The sequence below is a fragment of the Chenopodium album genome, chromosome 24 (assembly GCF_948465745.1).
Source record: "Chenopodium album chromosome 24, dcCheAlbu1.1, whole genome shotgun sequence".
Classification (NCBI taxonomy): domain Eukaryota; kingdom Viridiplantae; phylum Streptophyta; class Magnoliopsida; order Caryophyllales; family Amaranthaceae; genus Chenopodium; species Chenopodium album.
The window spans coordinates 5,475,781-5,495,790 of NC_137857.1; the positions used below are offsets into that span (position 1 = coordinate 5,475,781).

A 20,010-nucleotide genomic window follows, 5' to 3' on the forward strand; every position below is an offset into this window, starting at 1 on the left:
GAAAAGAGAAGAATTGGATTTGCGTAGGAAACAATAGGCAGAACTTGCAGAGGCTATAAATCCTTCAATATAACTCCGAATTGGGTGATTCTTGAACCTAACCTCAAGGATTTTTTGAGAGGAACAATCTTCTGTGAAACGTCAATACCTCAAAAACTGACCAGAAGTGCCCGAAAATTGGCTTCAAAGATAAACGGGATGATTTGTGTAAAATTAAGGAGAAGAAAAGAAGAGAATTGGTGTGAAGAATGTGAGAGGTATGAAGGGGTATTTATAGGCTAGTATGAGCGTGAATTATGGTAGGAAAATGTAGGAAGAATTATGGTAATTAGGGTTTAAGAGATTACTTGGAGAAGTGAATAAAGAATTAAGGAAAGTTTGGATATTAAGGTGATTGTATATACTTTAATATGGAATGTATGTATGTCATGAAAAATAATAAGGAAATTAGAATTACTTGGGGAATAATCAAGAGGAACAAAAGGCAAGAGAATATGATGATTGGATACTAAAAAGATGGAAAATTAGAATTAAGGAAAATAGGAGATTCCTTTACTAGTATTTAGGAAGATTTTGCTCGGTTTAAGGAATAAAAATGATGTTATAATAATATAGAATAAATAATTAAATAATTAATTAATTAAATACCAATTATTTACCAATAAATAATCAAGAAAAATCAGATTTCCATACATGGAAAAATCCGAAATTCCTTAGCTCTTTATTGGAAATTTTCGGCCATAATAATTAATTTCTAAAATATTATTTTTCTTTAATTAAAATATCCGAAATATGTAAATAATCCAGTTTTTAAAATAAGATAAATGGATGATAAATCTTATCCAAAATAATGATTAGTTTTCAAAATGCTTTTGGCGCCAAAATTCAAGTATTATTTTGGCTCCAAATAATAAATTTACTAAAATACCCTTTTTATAAAATAATACTTAATTTATTAATTAGGAAAATACGTATGAAAATACGGGGTATTACACGGATTTTTTTCTCGGATTTTTTGTAGGATCCGACTCCTACCCTCCTCCGACTCGGAGTCGGATTATTTTAACGGAATCGAACTCGAATTACTTTTTTCTCGGACTCGGAGCGGATTTTTTACCTCGGATCGGGGCGGAGTTGGGTCGGATCCAGAGTGGATTGCCATCCCTAATTTAAACACATTCATTTTAAGTCTTTCAAAATTTATACATTAGAAAACATAATCATTGAATAAAATTACATTGAAATGTGAATTTGGTTGCAAAAACGTTTGAACATACATAATCATTTTAAACATAAGTAAGAGTCTGTTCTCTTCACCTTAAAAAAATAATATTAAGTAAAAATAGTTTCAGTTCAGTAAATAAAAATACAGTTAAGTAAAATTAAGTTCAGTTCAGTAAAATTCAGTTTTCTTAAATAAAAATTATAATAGAAAATTAGTAAAAATAATTTCAGTTTAGTAAAATTAATTTAAGTTCAGCAAAAATAATTTAAGTTCAACAAATATAATTTTGTTTCAATAAAAATAATTTTAGTTCAGCAAAAATAAGGTGAAGAGAACGGGGCCTAAGTACAAGTAAGAGGAAAAATATTGTTATTCTTCCGACAATAATCCGGCTACAATTTGATACTTGTATATATACTGTTAATATGTACTCGTACTCATTAGATTTACGATACCCTCCTCTGTGTGTATGCTGGTCAATTATTTTGATTCAAATAGGTTTATTTAAGTGGTTGAATCCTGCTATTTGTATATAATGGGATGCTTCTTGATACTTCATTTACCATGACTTCTGATTAAAGTTGTCACCCTATGGTAAGAGTTTGAATTAACATCCCACAATAGGTTATGAGATATTCAATGCATTGTTCAAATTACCAACCTCATGTAGTGCCTGACTTGTTAATTAAATGAATTGCCAACTGCTAACTGTACGTTTTGTTGCAATGTGAAGTCTTATTTCAGCTAACTGATTTGAATAGAGTAGCTTAATTAATTGCCTCTATTAATCTATTTGATGGAAAAGGACGTGTGTTCAAGTTTTTAATCTAATATGTTTATTTTTTATTTATTTTTTTTTTCTTGTAAATTTAAGGATTTGATGTTAATGTGCAAGAACAATGCAGTTATGATGTTTTCTGAAAATGATAATCATCTACGCATGCAGGCTGGACTAGTAATTTAGTTCTTGTGACATGATTTTATTAAGGAAATAATACCAACTTTTCATAGTTACTTGCTAAGATATGATAGAGAAGAGATGAACAAGCAGAACAGGCATCCATAATACATATATAATGCATAGTCATCGAATACAACAAACAAGGCACCATCCATTATCACAACTTTCACATATGATCATCAAACACTCCTTGCTCTCCTTAGCTTTCTTATGATGTCCTCGAAGAAGTAGTAGCAGGAAAGGATGCATGCTTTAGCAAGATAAAACCATGCATTCCACCAATGAGGATTAATCAACATAACTATGACAACCGCAAGAAACATAGTCACACCAGATCCCGCGAAGGTGATATAAAAGGCTTCCATGTCAATCCAGCCACTGTCTTCATCTTGGGATTCACTTGTACTCGTGGAGGGCGTATCATCATCTGTAGTGCAGTTGACGGACAAAGGAAGTCCACAAAGGAATGGATTGCCTTTGTAACTGGTGTCATCAAAGGTTAATGAGTGACCTTGTAATGGGATCCTTCCTGATAAGTTGTTGTAGCTGACATTAAAGACCTCAAGAGTATCCAAATTTGTGACTTCAGCTGGAATCCTTCCATTCAAGTGATTGTAGGATAAATCCAAACTCTCGATGTTCTTCAAGTTTGAGAAAGTTGATGGAATGACACCCCACAATTGGTTATGAGATAAATTCAATGCCTGAATGTTGCTCAAATTGCCAAGCTCATGTGGTATGTGTCCTGTTAATTTGTTGCAAGACAAATCTATTTCAGACATGTAATCAAGGATGCTACCTTCGTAATTGTAAGCCATGTTCTTTGTCACAAACTCTACCTTGTTGATAAAGAAATTGTGAGCTGAATCTAATTTCATCGAAATCAATTCTCCCACTATGCCATCATTTATTAACTTAAAGTCCATACCAGCAACAGTAAATAATTGAGATAGGCAAGTGGGAATAGGGCCATGTAAATTATTGGAGGAAAGATCCAACAAACTCAACTCAACTAAGCACAATTGAAAGGGTATTTGACCGATAAACTGATTACCTCTCAAGAATAGAGCTTGCAATTGAGTGAGATTACTGATTGCAGCAGGAATTCGACCTCTCAGGTCATTATTACTGAGATCCAAGAGAGACAACCTTGAGAAACTGTTACAAAATGCATCTGTCACATGACCACTCAATCTATTATCGTTTAACTTGAGAGTTTGGATATTGGAGCTGAAAATTTTTGGCAAAAGTCCATTCAATCTGTTATATGATAGGTCCAAGACACTTAATTGGGAAGAATTGAATATGTCTATAGGGATAGGACCTTCGAGTGAATTATTACCTAGAATGAGAAACTCTAAGCTTGGACCAAACTTATTCTTTTGGAGGCCACTTGAATATTTATTACCTTGTAAATTCAAAATTTGCAAGGACAATAAGCCACTGAAATTCGGAAGTTCGCCTTCAAAAGCATTATTTGATAGATCAAGAGATTCTAAGCTATTGGTTAGGCGATGTATCTCTCCTGATAAAAGGTTGTTTGACAAAAATAAACCTTTTAGAGAATGTAAATAAACAAGGCTTAAGGGAATGTTTCCCTTGAATCTGTTGTAGGACAAGTCCAACTCAACAAGATTGGGAAATGTTATGCCTATGTGTGCTGGAATATGTCCTTGTATCTTATTTTTGGCAACCCATATTCGGCTTATATAGGCATGCGCAACAGAAGGCAATTGGAGTGATTCAATGAAGGAGTTATTGCTAAGGAAAAGTGTGTCCAACTTAAGGTTGTTCTCCAGAAGCCATGTCGGGAATCCCCCCTGCAGTAAATTGTCAGAAAGATCAATGAAAATCAACTCTCGTTGATGGCGAAGGAAGGGGGGGTATGTAAAGAGTGCACAATTTGACAGACTAAGTGCATGAAGTTGCAGTCCTAGAGGGAAAGGAGGTTGGGCATCGTGTTTGGAGACCTCATGGACAACTTTGTTGGAGTCTCCAACAAAATACTCTAACTTGGTGTGGTTTGCAAATGATTGGAATGAATGAGGGATTAGCAGATGATTGTATGATAGTATGAGATATTTGAGAGAAAGGAGATGAATCAGAGGAGATGACCCAATATTTCCTATCAATTGATTATGGCTGAGATCCAATGTTTCCAAACTTGTCAAGTTTTGCAGACATGTCGGAATTGTAGGAATTTATAGGTACTACGCAGCGGAAATAACATATATGAATCATATTCAATAAAGTACCTAATCCCAAGAATCGCATGCATAACACACAAGACACATAATCATACCTTTGAAGCGTGAATTCCACGAAGCTATTCGACAGGCAAATCAGGGAGAGAATAGAGCCCCAAGTGTTGCTCCTCTACTTAGTCCACGGGATTCGAACGAGCCGTCCACCAATACTAGATTGGTCGAGTGATTGAGGAAAACCGCGATCACCACCTTTTCGGACAACCGACCACCGCACGAACCACCACCACCACGAGACACCACCGTGCGCCGGGAGGAGGAGAGAGCCGTGAAAGAGGGAGTATGAGAGGGGGTTGGTTTCGTGTTTGCTAATTAGGGTTTGATCTAAATGATCAGTTAATTCCTTACCTGCAAACCTAGGCACCTAGTCTATTTATAATCTCATTATAATTAGACTAGGGCACGAAGCCCAATAGCCTCTCAAAACCCCTACATGGCCGGCCACCTAGAGAGATGAGGCCCATGATGGGCCTCGTCCTCTAATGCTCGATCTAGCCCCTTTGTGTGACCTTATAGGATCCGTCCAATTGGGCTTTGGCCTATTTTACTAGTCCAAAGATCGTAAGTACCTCTAGCTATGGCAAAACGACGACCCAAATGTCCGGACTTAATTATCTCCATAATTTGATCCAATTATATATCTAGTAATTGCACACGACGAAGACATAACTCCTTCAATCTCCCACTTGTCTGAGACAAGGGTGCAATATTCAAATTCCTTAAGTCAATGTATATGTCGATTTGATAATATGATTGCATCACATGTCGAGATCATATTAATCTACAAATCGTTTCTTGAAATCTGAGTTAGAATTACAAAACCAAATGATTACTGAGTAATGCATTTGAACGCGGCCACGTATTTTCTGAATCCTCCCTCTTCAAGCGGCCATGACACATTTCCTAATTTAATAGGTAGACTCTATCCAATCTTGTGGAAACAAGCCTCCCACTCAACTTCTGAAATAACCGGGAAACATCCTTTATAATCTCCAGTTACGGGAAGACGTTTGAATGTACCACAGTTATAACATCCATTGAATGAAATCAATGTTCCACTCATGTCTAAGGAATCCACTAATATATACGGAAGCTCTATACTTGAACTTCAAAGTAGGTCAATAGTTCAATCATGCATCATTCATGCATATCCAAGTGATTGATCGAGCATCACTATGCCCCTATAGCCCATGAAACCGAGCTATCCAATCAATCTTACATGCTAGTCCATTTATTGAAATCATTTATGTCCACTTTAATGATTTCGAACTAGGAACTTAAATAATATACGGATTTTGTTCACCTGTGGAGTTTCATACACCAGGTCTCTATCTGATAGATAACCTGATGAGCCCATCAATCCATAATTATTTTGGACATTTTATTTAATTTCAAAACCATAATTAAATAAGAGAAATAATAATTTCTGTTTTAAACATAATTCTGCAAATTGATGTATTTTCTCATGTAATATGTTTCCACAAACATACACAACTTCAAAGTAGGTCAATAGTTCAATCATGCATCATTCATGCATATCCAAGTGATTGATCGAGCATCACTATGCCCCTATAGCCCATGAAACCGAGCTATCCAATCAATCTTACATGCTAGTCCATTTATTGAAATCATTTATGTCCACTTTAATGATTTCGAACTAGGAACTTAAATAATATACGGATTTTGTTCACCTGTGGAGTTTCATACACCAGGTCTCTATCTGATAGATAACCTGATGAGCCCATCAATCCATAATTATTTTGGACATTTTATTTAATTTCAAAACCATAATTAAATAAGAGAAATAATAATTTCTGTTTTAAACATAATTCTGCAAATTGATGTATTTTCTCATGTAATATGTTTCCACAAACATACACAACTTAAAATTACATAATTTGCTTCAATCCAAGACTTTAATGTGACTTTCATACCTTTGTCTATGGAAGGGGTTTAGTGATTTCTCACTCATAATAAAACTTCGCAGAACGTGACCTTCCACCGGTCAATGATCTCATAACTGAGGCGATATTTTATATCCATTTGTTTGGATTTGTAATGTGACCCTGGCTCCTTTGTTCTTGGGCAAAGGTGACCCTTTAGTCATATTACATTTCAATCCAAACTTCCTCTAAAACTATCCGACTATAGCTTAATACACATATTCTGACATTGAGCATGCAATAGTGCTCTGCTTTGAACTCTTCAAGCTCACTGTACTTCTCCATACTGACAAAATTGTGCGTCTAGATCAAAATCTAGAGTCATCTTGCCTGTTTGGAGAGAACTTGCATTCGTGAAGCTCTTGACAACTTGTTTATCTTTAACACCATAAACTAGAAAAATTCCTTTAGTGCTTCTCAAATACTCAAGGATTTGTTCTTGGTAACTTTCTGTATGCTTATTCTGTATTTGCTTGAAACTTGCTACACATGCACAAGTCATATGTAACAACTTGTTTTGTACATTTCATGGTACATGTAATGGTCCCTTTTGCAAAAGCATTAGGTCCACTGCCTTTACAACTCAACTCAACTAGCTTTTAAGGCACTGAGTTTTACTGAGTGTAAAACCATGAAACATGGGAAAAGATCCTCTCTTAGAATTTTGCATCTTGAACTCGTCAAGAACCTTATCAACATAAGTCTCTTGATTAGGTCCAGTCATCCTTCAAGATTCACTTTGTGGATTTTGATTCCCAATATGTACTCAACATCTCCTAAGTCTCCCATATAGAAACAATCTTTCTAACCATTGCTTGACTCATTCAAGCATTGATATATCATTTCATATGAACTGTATGTCAACTACATACTAGACTAAGAAGACCAATTGCTCCCACTAAACTTCTTGTTTCTACAAGATTTCTTTTCATTCTTCCAAGGTAATCAAACTGTTTGATTTCCTAATGAATATTTCAACTCCTTAATGCTTACTTCAATCCATAAATGAATTTCTGAAGTTTGCAAAACTTTCTAGGACTTTCTGGAATTCAAAAAACTTAAGTTGTATCATATACATCCCATCCATCAAGAACATTTCATGAAGGTGATTTTGATTTCCATGACTAGAAATAGTCCGAATAGGCTTACATGACTAATAGGTTTAACCCTATTTGTAAGACTATCATGGACTAGCACATCTTTACAGACATGGAGTCCATTCTGGATTTCTTGGCTTTAGGCCATTTCCTGAGTTGGCACTTGTCCAAAGCTTGCTTGTAGGTATGGATTCTAACCATTCCAATAGGAAATTTTAGAATCCACCTTTTACTAGAATTCCAACAAACTGTTTGTTTCGATCCTAAGTAACCTACGATAGGTGTGAGCGACAATAGAATTATTCTCTTCAACTCTTTGAAGTATTTCATTCTAGTAGGACGATAGAAGTCTCGCTAGTTGAATTAGCTTGCTTCGACACACGTTTTATCAAATTAGTTGATTTCATGCGCATTCGTCTCTGATGTAGTGTTATCTACATCCCTTTGTTGCTCGTCTCGAATCTCATCGAGATCTAACTTTACTCCCACTTGGCTTTGTAGGAAGACATTTCTTTCTATAAAGACACTATCGCGAGCAACAAACATTTTGTTTTACGCGATTGTAGGAATAATACCTCTGATTTAGGGTTTATTATGTCATCTTTGTAAATATTTTACATAAATTTCATATTCCCTCAATCCTGTTTAGAAAAGATTATTTTGGAATATTTCCATCCTTTCTATTGCTTTGGTTAAGTTTCTGTTTAGTATATTCGCAATTGTTGTTGTTCTAATGCATATCCTCAAAACGATATTTGTAAATCATTAAATCTTGGATCGAACCATGGCAAGCAAAGTTTGATTCCTGCTTTATACATACATTTTAATTGTAATGTTCCTGGATTGTGAACTAATTCAACAATTCCTTTAGATGATCATTTGTTTTGAGTTAAATATTTATTACAACAATCATATTGTGGTGCTAAATTGTTTTTCTCAAACTTGATTTTACATTTCATTTTTGGAATTTTGAACATTTCAATGATTCCAACTTTTATTTCATTAAGTAATTATCGACATATTTACTTAAATCGTTAATAAAAGCAATGAAATAGTTAAATCCTTTTGCTATATCTTGAACTTATGGTACACTCACATCATATGTTTGTGTTCCAAAAGGTCATTTTAGCTCTTTTACCCTTTCAACTAAAAGGTAACTTGGTCATTATACCTTATCAAGCATGACTTCTAATTCTTAAGTGATTCATAATCATATAAGAGTAAGAGTCCATCCATAACTTTGGATGTGCAAATGGTTTATGTGACCTAACTTTACTTTGTTATAAGTATGTTTGCTTTGAATCATCTAAATTTACTTTTGTGATCTACATATATCAATGTCGTAAATAAAATTAACTCATATCTAGCAAAATGAAAACAATTTATTACCTTGGTCATGGATCAACATTTGTCCAAGCCAAGTAAAACAAATCAGTATTCAAAACAAGAAAACCGAAATATTGTCTCATCAAAAACTGGAAATAGTTCTAAATGTCATGATAAACTAATCAGAAATTAAAACTATGAAGCTATCTCTGGCCACTCAAATACTTCTAGTGCACCTTCAAGCTCCATCTCCATGCTAGCTTCACTTGCTTGCAGTTCCTGTGCAACATCATAATGTTAAGCACTGCAACTTGGTATCACATACCTTAGTGAAAGTTAAAATGATTATAACTTAATACCTGAGGTTGATGCTCCATTCTTCTTCTTGAGGAAATCAAGGTATTTCTGGCAATTGCGTTTCCAATGCCCCTTCTTCTTGCAGTAAAAGCATTCACTCTCACTTGCAACTTTGGGTTTTGGATTCGCCTTAGGCTTTTCAGGAGCCTTGGCAACTTGCTTGCCCTTGCTCTTGGCATTAGCCTTTTGCCCCTTCTTCTTGAACCCTTTTCCCTTTTGGATCATAAGAACTTCCTTCTTAGGTTCCTTAGGGATTTGTTTCTCAGCACTAACCAGCATTGCATGCAATTGACTCATAGTCTTTGCATTCGCAGTCATGTTAAAGTTCATGATAAACTGGTTGAAACTTTCTGGAAGTGAATGGAGAATGATGTCTGTTGCCAAATCATCACTAATTAGGTACCCCAGTTTCTCCATACTTTGAATTAGGCCGATCATTTTGAAAACATGATCATGAACTGTGGCACCCTACTCCATTCTACAATCCATAATCTCACGATGAAGCTCATACCTTTCAACTCTAGCTTGTTTCTTAAACAAAACTTTGAGCTCTTCCATGATTGAATAGGCATCCAGGTCCTCAAAACGCTTTTGAAGACTAGGTTCCATAGTAGCAATCATTAAGCAAGTGATAGGCATAGCTCTATCATGAGCTTCCTTGTGCTTCTTGATATCTGCCGCAGTTGGATTTTCTGGCAGAGGTCCTGGTAATGGGGTATCAATGATATCCTCCTTACCTTCAGATTTCAGAACAAGTCTTAGCATTCTTTCCCAGTTGGAAAAGTTTTCCCCTGTCAACCTATCCTTCTCAAGGAATGGTCGCAAATTGTAAACGCTGTTGTCATTGTTATTACGGCTACTCATCTATGTCAAAATAAGGCAAAGTTTAATAATTATGTTTAATAAATTAAAGTACCATAAAAAACATATTCATTTGGTAACTTTAAAACACTTTATTCAAGAATTAAATGATCCCAATTGAATTTTAAGTGATTCCAAGATCCTTTATTTGTGCAATAATTAACCAGAGTGATTCCCCGCATCAACCATTACATTTTCAAGGTGAGTAAACTCTTTACTGATTACAACTCTTGTAATTCTTGGTTGAATAATTAACCATCACATGTTTAATTATTACCCTTAGCTTCAAGGTTCTAAACGATTTAGGTAACCTTGTTGAATATAACCAATTAAAAGTGTAGTTATGCAGTTCTACCCCCACTTCCCCAAGATATATTATGATGCTCTGCTGAGAGCTGACCCATCACAAACGATCAAGGTTTTCGTCGGGTTTTTAATTGGAAAAGCTGCATCAATATTGCTGGGATCTAGATTTATTATGCTGTGATTATATAGTGAACTCTAGCGCATCATCAAACAACATAAATAAACCTAAAACATGCATAATCCACTAATGCAATAAAACATGACATAGTATGGCCCCTTAGTCCTAAGAAAAACTAGAAATGAAAAAATGCTCCCACTTGAATCATCATGGATCTTCATCCACCTTGCTCCTTTGGGCCTTCACTTCATGGGCTTCTTTTGGGCTAACACCATTTAAATAACTATTCTATTTACATTAAATAAAAGTTATGAAAATACTCAACGGTACGCAGACCGTATTTAGATTACAAAAATACATCACGATACGCAGATCGTATTTAAGAATCTATGGGCCATACTAGTCTATATATAGCAACATAATATCATATATTATAAAAGTGCCATATAATAAATCACTCAACATGCTTGTCTAAATTACAACATCGAATGTTTATAATAAAGTCAACGCATTTCCTAAAATATCTTATATTTTAATCATAATTAGATAATATCATATATCATATATTTAATTTAGTCATGAGATAGAATCAAATCATATTTTAATCTAGAAAGATAAAATCATATTTAATCTTCCATGATTATCCTAATTTAGGAGATTCTATCCTAATTACTAGCCAATCAAATAATTTTAAAATCAATTACATCCTAATCTAATTATGGGATAATCACATTATTTAAATCAATTATTATCCTTTTGGAATATGCTCAGAATATCCTCATCAATCTTATCCTTAATTAACCACTTTAATTTAGGATAATTATCAAAATAACAAACTAAATATGGATAATATCAAATATAACAACTTTTGAATATTTGATTTTATCCTAAAACAAAAAGATTTTATCCAAATAAAACCAACTTTATCTTTTAAATTAAAAGATCATATTTTGAAAATATTTTAACTTATCCAAAATAAAACCGATTTTATCCCAAAATAATTCGCAATTATCCTGAAATAAATTTTTAAAACAGATTTTTTTTTTTTTTAAAAATTCCGCAACCACCAAACGTCGGCCACCGTGGTTGGCTAGCCGAAGCTAGCCACGGTGGCTGGCTGCCGTGACAGCAGCCACTGCCGCAAAGGGCAGCAGCGTGGAGCTGCTTTGCTGGGCTGCAGGCCACCGTGTGTGGCCAGCCGAGGCTAGCCACGGTGGCTGGCTGCCTTGCAGCAGCCACTGCCGCGCAAGGCAGCAGCAGCACCCAGTTGCAGCCGTGCAACGGTTGCACGCTGCTGCCCACAGCCACCCTAGACCGCCGCCCTCCCTTCCCTCCCTCTTGGACGCCACTTGGTCGGCAGCCGCCGTGGCTGCGCCACCCAGCCGCGGTTGCCGGCCAAAATAAATTAATTTTTTTTTTTTTGTGTTTTAATTTAATTAAAATAACATTTATCCTAATTAAATTAAATTAGTCCATAAGATTAAAATTAAATCATATTCAATTTTAAAATAGGGTTCATCATAAAATTAATCCCAATTTAATTTTAACATTTAAAATTAAATCTATGATCATACATAAAACATTTTTATGCATAAATCAATTCAATTAAAATTATGAAACATAAAACAAATCGAATAAAACCAAAGTCAAGCACAAAAATCATATTTTAGGGCTTGGAATTTTCGAAATTTAGGGTTAGGGTTTTCGAAATTTTCGAAATACTAGGGCATAATTCGGTCTCTTTATGGCTATTTGAGCATAATTAAATCGCATTTAACCGATTCCAAAAGTTTAATCACATTAAATAAATAATCAAACCATAATTAAATTAATTTCTCCCTCTTAATTGATTATAAAATTAACGTGGACATCAAATAATCGTATTATTATGATCTAGCGCGTTAATGCAAGAGGCTAACTGATACCACTGTAGGAGTTTATAGGTACTACGCAGCGGAAATAACATATATGAATCATATTCAATAAAGTACCTAATCCCAAGAATCGCATGCATAACACACAAGACACATAATCATACCTTTGAAGCGTGAATTCCACGAAGCTATTCGACAGGCAAATCAGGGAGAGAATAGAGCCCCAAGTGTTGCTCCTCTACTTAGTCCACGGGATTCGAACGAGCCGTCCACCAATACTAGATTGGTCGAGTGATTGAGGAAAATCGCGATCACCACCTTTTCGGACAACCGACCACCGCACGAACCACCACCACCACGAGACACCACCGTGCGCCGGGAGGAGGAGAGAGCCGTGAAAGAGGGAGTATGAGAGGGGGTTGGTTTCGTGTTTGCTAATTAGGGTTTGATCTAAATGATCAGTTAATTCCTTACCTGCAAACCTAGGCACCTAGTCTATTTATAATCTCATTATAATTAGACTAGGGCACGAAGCCCAATAGCCTCTCAAAACCCCTACATGGCCGGCCACCTAGAGAGATGAGGCCCATGATGGGCCTCGTCCTCTAATGCTCGATCTAGCCCCTTTGTGTGACCTTATAGGATCCGTCCAATTGGGCTTTGGCCTATTTTACTAGTCCAAAGATCGTAAGTACCTCTAGCTATGGCAAAACGACGACCCAAATGTCCGGACTTAATTATCTCCATAATTTGATCCAATTATATATCTAGTAATTGCACACGACGAAGACATAACTCCTTCAGGAATTCCCCCAGCAAGTTGATTACCACTGAGATACAACTCTTGAACTGAGGTTTGGCCACCGTAAGATGTAGCTGACAATAAGATATTTAAAATTTTATCATGAATGTGAATACAATCTCTTTTACCAATAAGGAGTAATAAGTATAATACTTTTATTATTTGTCAAAAAAAAAAAAAAAGAAGTATAGTACTCTTATGTAATTTTGTCTTTGAACAAAATACTCCCATTGTATTTTACTACTTGCTCCATTTTTAGAACATGAAGTTTTTAGGTACGTAATGGGGTTGGTGGAATGATAAAGTATAATGGTTGAGAGGATAGAGAATCTAGAAATACTCATATTAAATTGTGATAGTTAGGAGTCCACTAGAAGAGAAAAAAATTATTAAAATAGTGTGACAGGTTTTTTAAAAAAAGGAAATTGAGCAGATAAAAGAATATGGTCGTAAAAGGAAACTGAGCTGATAATAAATTACAGCCGCAAAAGAAAAGTAGGGCAAGTAATAAAATATGGAGGGATTACTTGTTTTATGAATGTTAAATGTAAACAAAATATGTGGTACATGCTAGTATATTAATATGACACCTATTATTCAAGTAAGAATATTTTTTAATTTGGAAAATGCTATACATAACCCTTAAGAGCAAGTTTAGCCGATGTGACATCATTTTTTGTAGTCCCCATTGAAAATGATGTCATCAAATTCTTGTTAAGACTCACTAAGACTTGCACAAATTTAACACTTTAGCCCTAAGACTTAAATATTTGACATATTATATATAGAAAAGTGTTAAAAAAAAAATAATGAAAATAAAAGTGAAGTGGATGAAGTGGGTCCCAATCTCAAGTCTTAAGTTGAGTCTTGAAATTTCAAGACTCAACTTAAGACTTGCTTGAGATTTTTGAAGAAAAATGGGAAAAGTCTTAAGTATAAATCTTAAGACTCAAAATGATGATGTCACCCCAAGTCCAAGACTTGGGACTAAACTTGATTTTAGGGCTTCATATAAACATTAAATTTAGACTTGAAAATCGTAAAAAGTTAAGAAATTATCAAAATATAAACACTAATTACATTGATTTACGCGTGTTTTTGTCATGAACTCTTAATTTCATACAATTTTCAATAGTGTATTTAATATTTTAATGCTTATATATAGCCCTCCTTAGGGCCTGTTCATATTTACTTAATTTCAGTTCAGCTCAGTTCAATTCAGTTCAGCTCAGTTCAATTCAGTTCAGCTCTCAATTTCCCTCTCTCATATAATATTCATTTCAGCTCAATTCAGTTCAGTTCAGTTCAGCTCCAATCAATTCAATTCAGTTCACTTCAGCTCATTTCAGTAAATGTGAACTGATCCTTAATTCCCGTGTAAATTTACAAACAAGAATGTAATTTAGGGATGGAGGGAGTATCATATATAGGCATAGTATGATAGTATAGCTTAAAAGAAATTAAATAAAAATATAACCATATATCTTATTTATATTTTATTTAAGATTTTATAGACACCTCAAATATATAAAGGTTAAAGTTGATGATATCATCATTATTATTAATTGTTATTGTTTAGAATATGTTAATTCTTTGATCTACTCCTAAACTTTGATAGTCAAAGTATATTTCTTATACTTCTCCGTTTTTTTTCGGATTTTTTTTTTTTAATAATTGCATCATAGGGGTTAAATATTTTGGTAGTGGAAAAAAGTAAGAAAGAGAAAGGTAAAAATACAAAATTGTCCATGTGACATATTATCAAACTAAAAAGTAAGTGTGAAAAAGCAAGGGTATGTTATGTATTTGTAGTGTGAACACAATATATTTTTTTTTTCCTAAATAGAAAATGGTGCAATATTTGTAAAATTTCCTAAAAAGACAAGTGGTGCAATAATAAAAGAACGGAAGAATAAAAAGTATATCCCATATGATTTGCTTATATACCTAGTCATATGTTGTATCTGCTGTTGTAAAAAAACAAAAAAAAAAAAAAAAAAAAAAAAAGTTGTATCTAGTCATAGTTTGGTATGCTCATCAATATTCGTACTACGGAGTATAAATACTTTTGTATTCATTAATTTAATTTAAGCTTTTCAATATTCTCTTTCTCATAACTCTATCAAAATATATTTGTAGTTCATTGTGAAATCTATTAGTTGTTCTTTTGTTAGATAGTTTCATTGTGTACATAGTAGTTTAATTTTAAAAATCATTAATGTTTGGTATTTGTTTGAGATTATTATCAAGTAATAAGTAATGAATAAACTTAAAAAGAGTTGAGATCACTGTACCATTATAGTTGCTGAGTCCAATGATATTATTTTCATTTAAATCCAGCACTTCCAAATTCCTTAGTTGATGCAAAGCTGTTATGCAAATCTTAATAAATCAGTTATTAATTGTTTAATAAGAACAAAGGTGATTAACTACTTGCATGCTTACCGTTTATTGGAACATTTCCTCTCAGTTGGTAGCCTCCCAAATTTAGAGTGTGGAGTGATGGGAACCCACTTAGTTGGCTAATGATGTTGTTATCCAACTTATTATTTGACAAATCCAGTACCTTAAGGCTTGATGACAAGTTTGTAGAACCTGCATGTTATTATATCATTGTGAGTGTATAGTATATGGTTATATTAGACCAAATACACGAATAATACCAAAAGTGTGTGTCACCGTACCATTACAATTAGTGATGCCAGTGATCAAATTATGAGATAAATATAGCTCTTCCAAATTCTTTAGTTGATGCAAAGCTGTCACACATATACATAGCTTTAATCAAATAAGTACATAAATTATTACTCATAAATTTACAACTATCTGAAAAACTAGTTCCATGCTTACCTTTTAATTGAACAACTCCTCTCAATTGGTTGTCTCTCAAATATAGAGTGTGGAGTGATTGGAATCCAGATAGTTGGCTAATGATGTTGTTATCCAACATATTCCCTGATAGCTCCAATACCTTAAGACTTGATGACAACTTTGTAGAACCTATATATTATATACATCGTTATTAGTGTATAATTGTAGTTACAGCAGATCAAATATAATGCATGTAGTATTAATTGTGAGTTAATTAACTCTACCTCTTTGTAGACAATGAAAATTCATTAAAATAAAACAAAATTCATTTTGTTCTATTGGTCAAGTATGCCAAGTAGGAAATTACTGCTTTTGCGGCATTTTGGTGTCAAAACAGGTTTCAATGCTATACCGTATACAAAACAACAACTAATGTAAATTTTCTAACTATCCTTAGCATTAATGGGAATAATTTTTATTCAAACTAAAAAAAATGGGAATAACTTACCGTTATTATTTCGGAAGCCGGTAATTTTTGTTCTTCCTAAACCCAACTCTTCTAAATTTTGACTAAGGGCCTCAATATCTGCTTCATCTCAAGATATAATATATAATTAGGTATATAAATTTGAAATGGCTCTAGATTCACAGATTTTTAGAAATTGATAGGCATACAAAGTAGTTTCAAGCTTACCATGAAGTTGTAATCCCTCCAAATTGTTGCCGTCTAAAAATAGATATTTGAGTGACGAAAATCCACGTAATTGTGATAAGCTACTTACATCAAAATTATTGCCTCGTAAATTAAGTAACTCAAGACTTTTAAGCTTGGATGACAACTTTGGTGCACCTATTTCAAATTGAAACAGATTTAGCGTTGCAATTTAGTCAAGAAACAAGTCATCTACAAATCCAAAATACACAAAAGTAATGAAAATAGTATAGTGCACCCGGGTGCACCATGTGCATGGTGCACCTAGAAAGAACATTAGAAAAATTTTAAAGAACATGGGCAAAAAAAAAAGAACATGCTAGTGTTTGAAAAAGAACATACCTTTTGTTTGACAAAAAGAACATGTTTGTGTTTGACAAGAACATGACATTACAAAGAACATAAAATCTTTGTTTTCAAAAAAAAAAAAAGAACATAAAATCTTTACAAAAAGAACATGTTATTTTTTATGGTTACTCGGGTGGTTAATCGTGTTTGAAAAAGAACATTATATTTGACAAAAAAGAACATGTTTGTGTTCGACAAATAGAGGTGACCATTGGGCGGGCCGGGCCAAGGTTAAAAAAGCAACTCACTTCTCGGGTCGGGCCAAAGTTTTTGTGCCCAAATCCGCCCAAAGTGGTCCGGTAGTGCAGGATTTTCGGGCTGAGTAAAAAAAATCAACTAAAATGCGTAAAAACGCATTCCCAAACTTGCCCAAAAAATTAAATTTACGGGCCCGACCCGATTTGTGGGGCGAAAAAATTTCTGCCCGAAACTCGTCCAAAATCGGGCCGGGTTGGTCTAACTTTGATCACCACTAGCCAAAGAACATAAAGTCTTTACAAAAAGAACATGATAATATATTAAAGAACATGTTCTTTTTCCTGGTTACTCGGGTGATTGAATTTTGTGTGTGTGTGTGTGTGTGTGTGTAATGTACATACATTAAAGAACATAAAAATCAAACTTAAAGAACATATTATGCTCACGTTCTTTATAATTATCTATAATGTTCTTTTTTCGCCCATGTTCTTTTAAATATTCCAAATGTTCTTTCCGGATGCACCATGCGCATGGTGCACCAACCATACATTACAAAAGTAATGATAATATAAATTGTGTTGAAGTCTAATGCATTACCTTTATCCTCATCCCAACTTTTAATGTTGAAGCCAGTGAGATATAGCTCTCGAAGTTCCTCAAAAGGATGCAATACAGAGGCATTAAAATGCACTTTAAGTAAGTAATTGAAGTATTCCGGACGTAACACAGAGAGAGAAACTACTCGATAATTGAGTCCACACGTAACACCTTCCCAATCACCACAACAATTGGTTGTTTTACCTTCCTTCCAGGAGGTTAACCACACAGACCGAAGATCTAAGGGAAGTTGGTCTCCTAAATTCTGTTTAAGCTGCAAAAGAGCAGCTTTTTCTTGCTCCAAACACCCATTTACTTCAACCCAAGTAGCCAATACTGTCATCATCCATAACCACTTACCTACCCCTTTCATTTTTATTTTTTTTTTTTTTTTTTTTGCTGATTTTATAATTAAATAAAATAAAAAGTTCTAGGTTTAATTTGTATTGAGTATGCTTTTATTTTTAGGTGGTAAGAGAGCATTTAGTTACCCTATATTTTTTTAATTTTATATATACTCAAATTATATTCATGTAAAATTCCGGAATTTCCTAAGTGCCATTTTTATACACACGGTTCCATTAAACTAGCCGAAGACTTTGATTTTTCAGTCAACTGTGATAGTAGTGTACTGTGATACATACCAAGAGATTAATACATCAATATAATTGACCATACAAAGAGATTAATACATAAATCGATTTGACCTAGAGACGTTAAGTTAATTAGTTTCAGCACTAATCTAAACATTAACTCGACCCATTTAATATAATAAACGTGTCATGTATTGTTGTTGACCTGCTCAAACATGTTGGAAACCCTTTACACTAACTTGCTTTTTCCATATCCAATTCATGTCTATTGTCTTGTTATAATTAAAGTTTAAGTGTTATTGAACATATTTATCAGTACACAGACTTTTAAATAAATCGGATGTACAATAAATATTGTACATCCGTTATAAAGTTACCCCTAAAATAAGCAAAATTTACCCTAATATGGATAAATGTTACCCTAACATAAATAAATGTTACAAAGTATTTATACTTTATTGATAAAAGTTACCCAAAAAATTGTAAAAGTGACCCTAAATTTGATAAAAAATGACCCCCGATGTACAGTAAATTACTGTACACCGGATGTATACAAAAGTTATTCTTATCAGTAATGCCATTATTAATAATAAACGTGTAAGCTTTATTTTTTAAGAAATTGTGTCGTATCGTGTACTCGTGTAGAATGCCATTTAATTTAACTTGTTGACTCTCTACACTCACCTAGTCACCTAATTATAGAATTGGTTCATAAAAGTAAAGTGATAAAATAAGTGTAATATACTAATATATAATGATTCTTAGTCTCTTAGACATGTACAACGACATCCACAATATAATGGTACAAAATCAAGACTTGGGAAAACGACCTTTTCAAAAAAAAAAAAAAAAAAAAAAAAAAAAAAAAAAAAAAAAAAAAAAAAAAAGACTTGGGAAATTGACTTGATGACTTTTAAAAACGGTCCATACGCATATATGGTTATTATTTACGATTGTGAAACCTTGGAGATAAGACTTGAAGTTGACTTGCAACTTTGCAAGTCTTCCCCCCGCCCCGCTAACCACGCTAAAAATTCTGGACCTGAATTTTAATTAACGTCTTATACGGAGTATATAATAATTGAACCAAATTATAGTGATTATTTGTTTTTAAGCCTGTCAGAATAATTTGTTTAAAGGACATGCCAAACATATAAAATGGGAAGCAATAACACGAAACAAATAGTAATGATTCAACAGAATGACCAAATACCATTTGTATAAATATGAATATTAAGGAACGAACCAATCATACCAGCTTAATTAATGAAAGTCTACCATGTATCAACTTCAAATGTGATATTTGCTTCTAATTTATCTAAAATGAGATTTTGCCTAATTTTTGTGTAATGATTGTACGTATCAATAATTGTACGCGTAAGATCTCATCAAGCAAGTAGTTACATTTGTATACGTTTTTGTAAGGGTGGGGTTTTTTGAATATGATTGTACGTATCAATAATTGTAAGCGGAAGATTTTTTAAGAATTTAAGGCTATCGTGTTTATGAGAACCAACTAGGGGTGCTTATAAGACAAGACAACTTACGAGTAACTCGAATTCGACTCGGTCAAAACTCGACTCGAGTTATTAGCTCGACTCGAACTCGAGATTGACT

The 20,010-nt window shown here is 33.7% G+C and overlaps 1 protein-coding gene across 1 annotated transcript; it reads right to left on the reverse strand.

Annotated features, from left to right (window-relative positions):
* Nucleotides 1–1,990: 1,990 nt before the first annotated feature.
* On the reverse strand, nucleotides 1,991–18,382 carry LOC145610444 (cuscuta receptor 1-like). Its single transcript, XM_081665787.1, has 9 exons — nucleotides 17,801–18,382; nucleotides 16,640–16,795; nucleotides 16,454–16,531; nucleotides 15,985–16,134; nucleotides 15,819–15,893; nucleotides 15,580–15,729; nucleotides 15,429–15,503; nucleotides 13,115–13,208; nucleotides 1,991–4,328 (listed from the first exon to the last, which is right to left on the reverse strand). The coding sequence occupies exons 1-9, from the start codon at nucleotides 18,171–18,173 to the stop codon at nucleotides 2,366–2,368; spliced, it is 3,114 nt and encodes a 1,037-aa protein (XP_081521913.1). The 5' UTR covers nucleotides 18,174–18,382; the 3' UTR covers nucleotides 1,991–2,365.
* Between the last annotated feature and the right edge of the window lie 1,628 nt (nucleotides 18,383–20,010).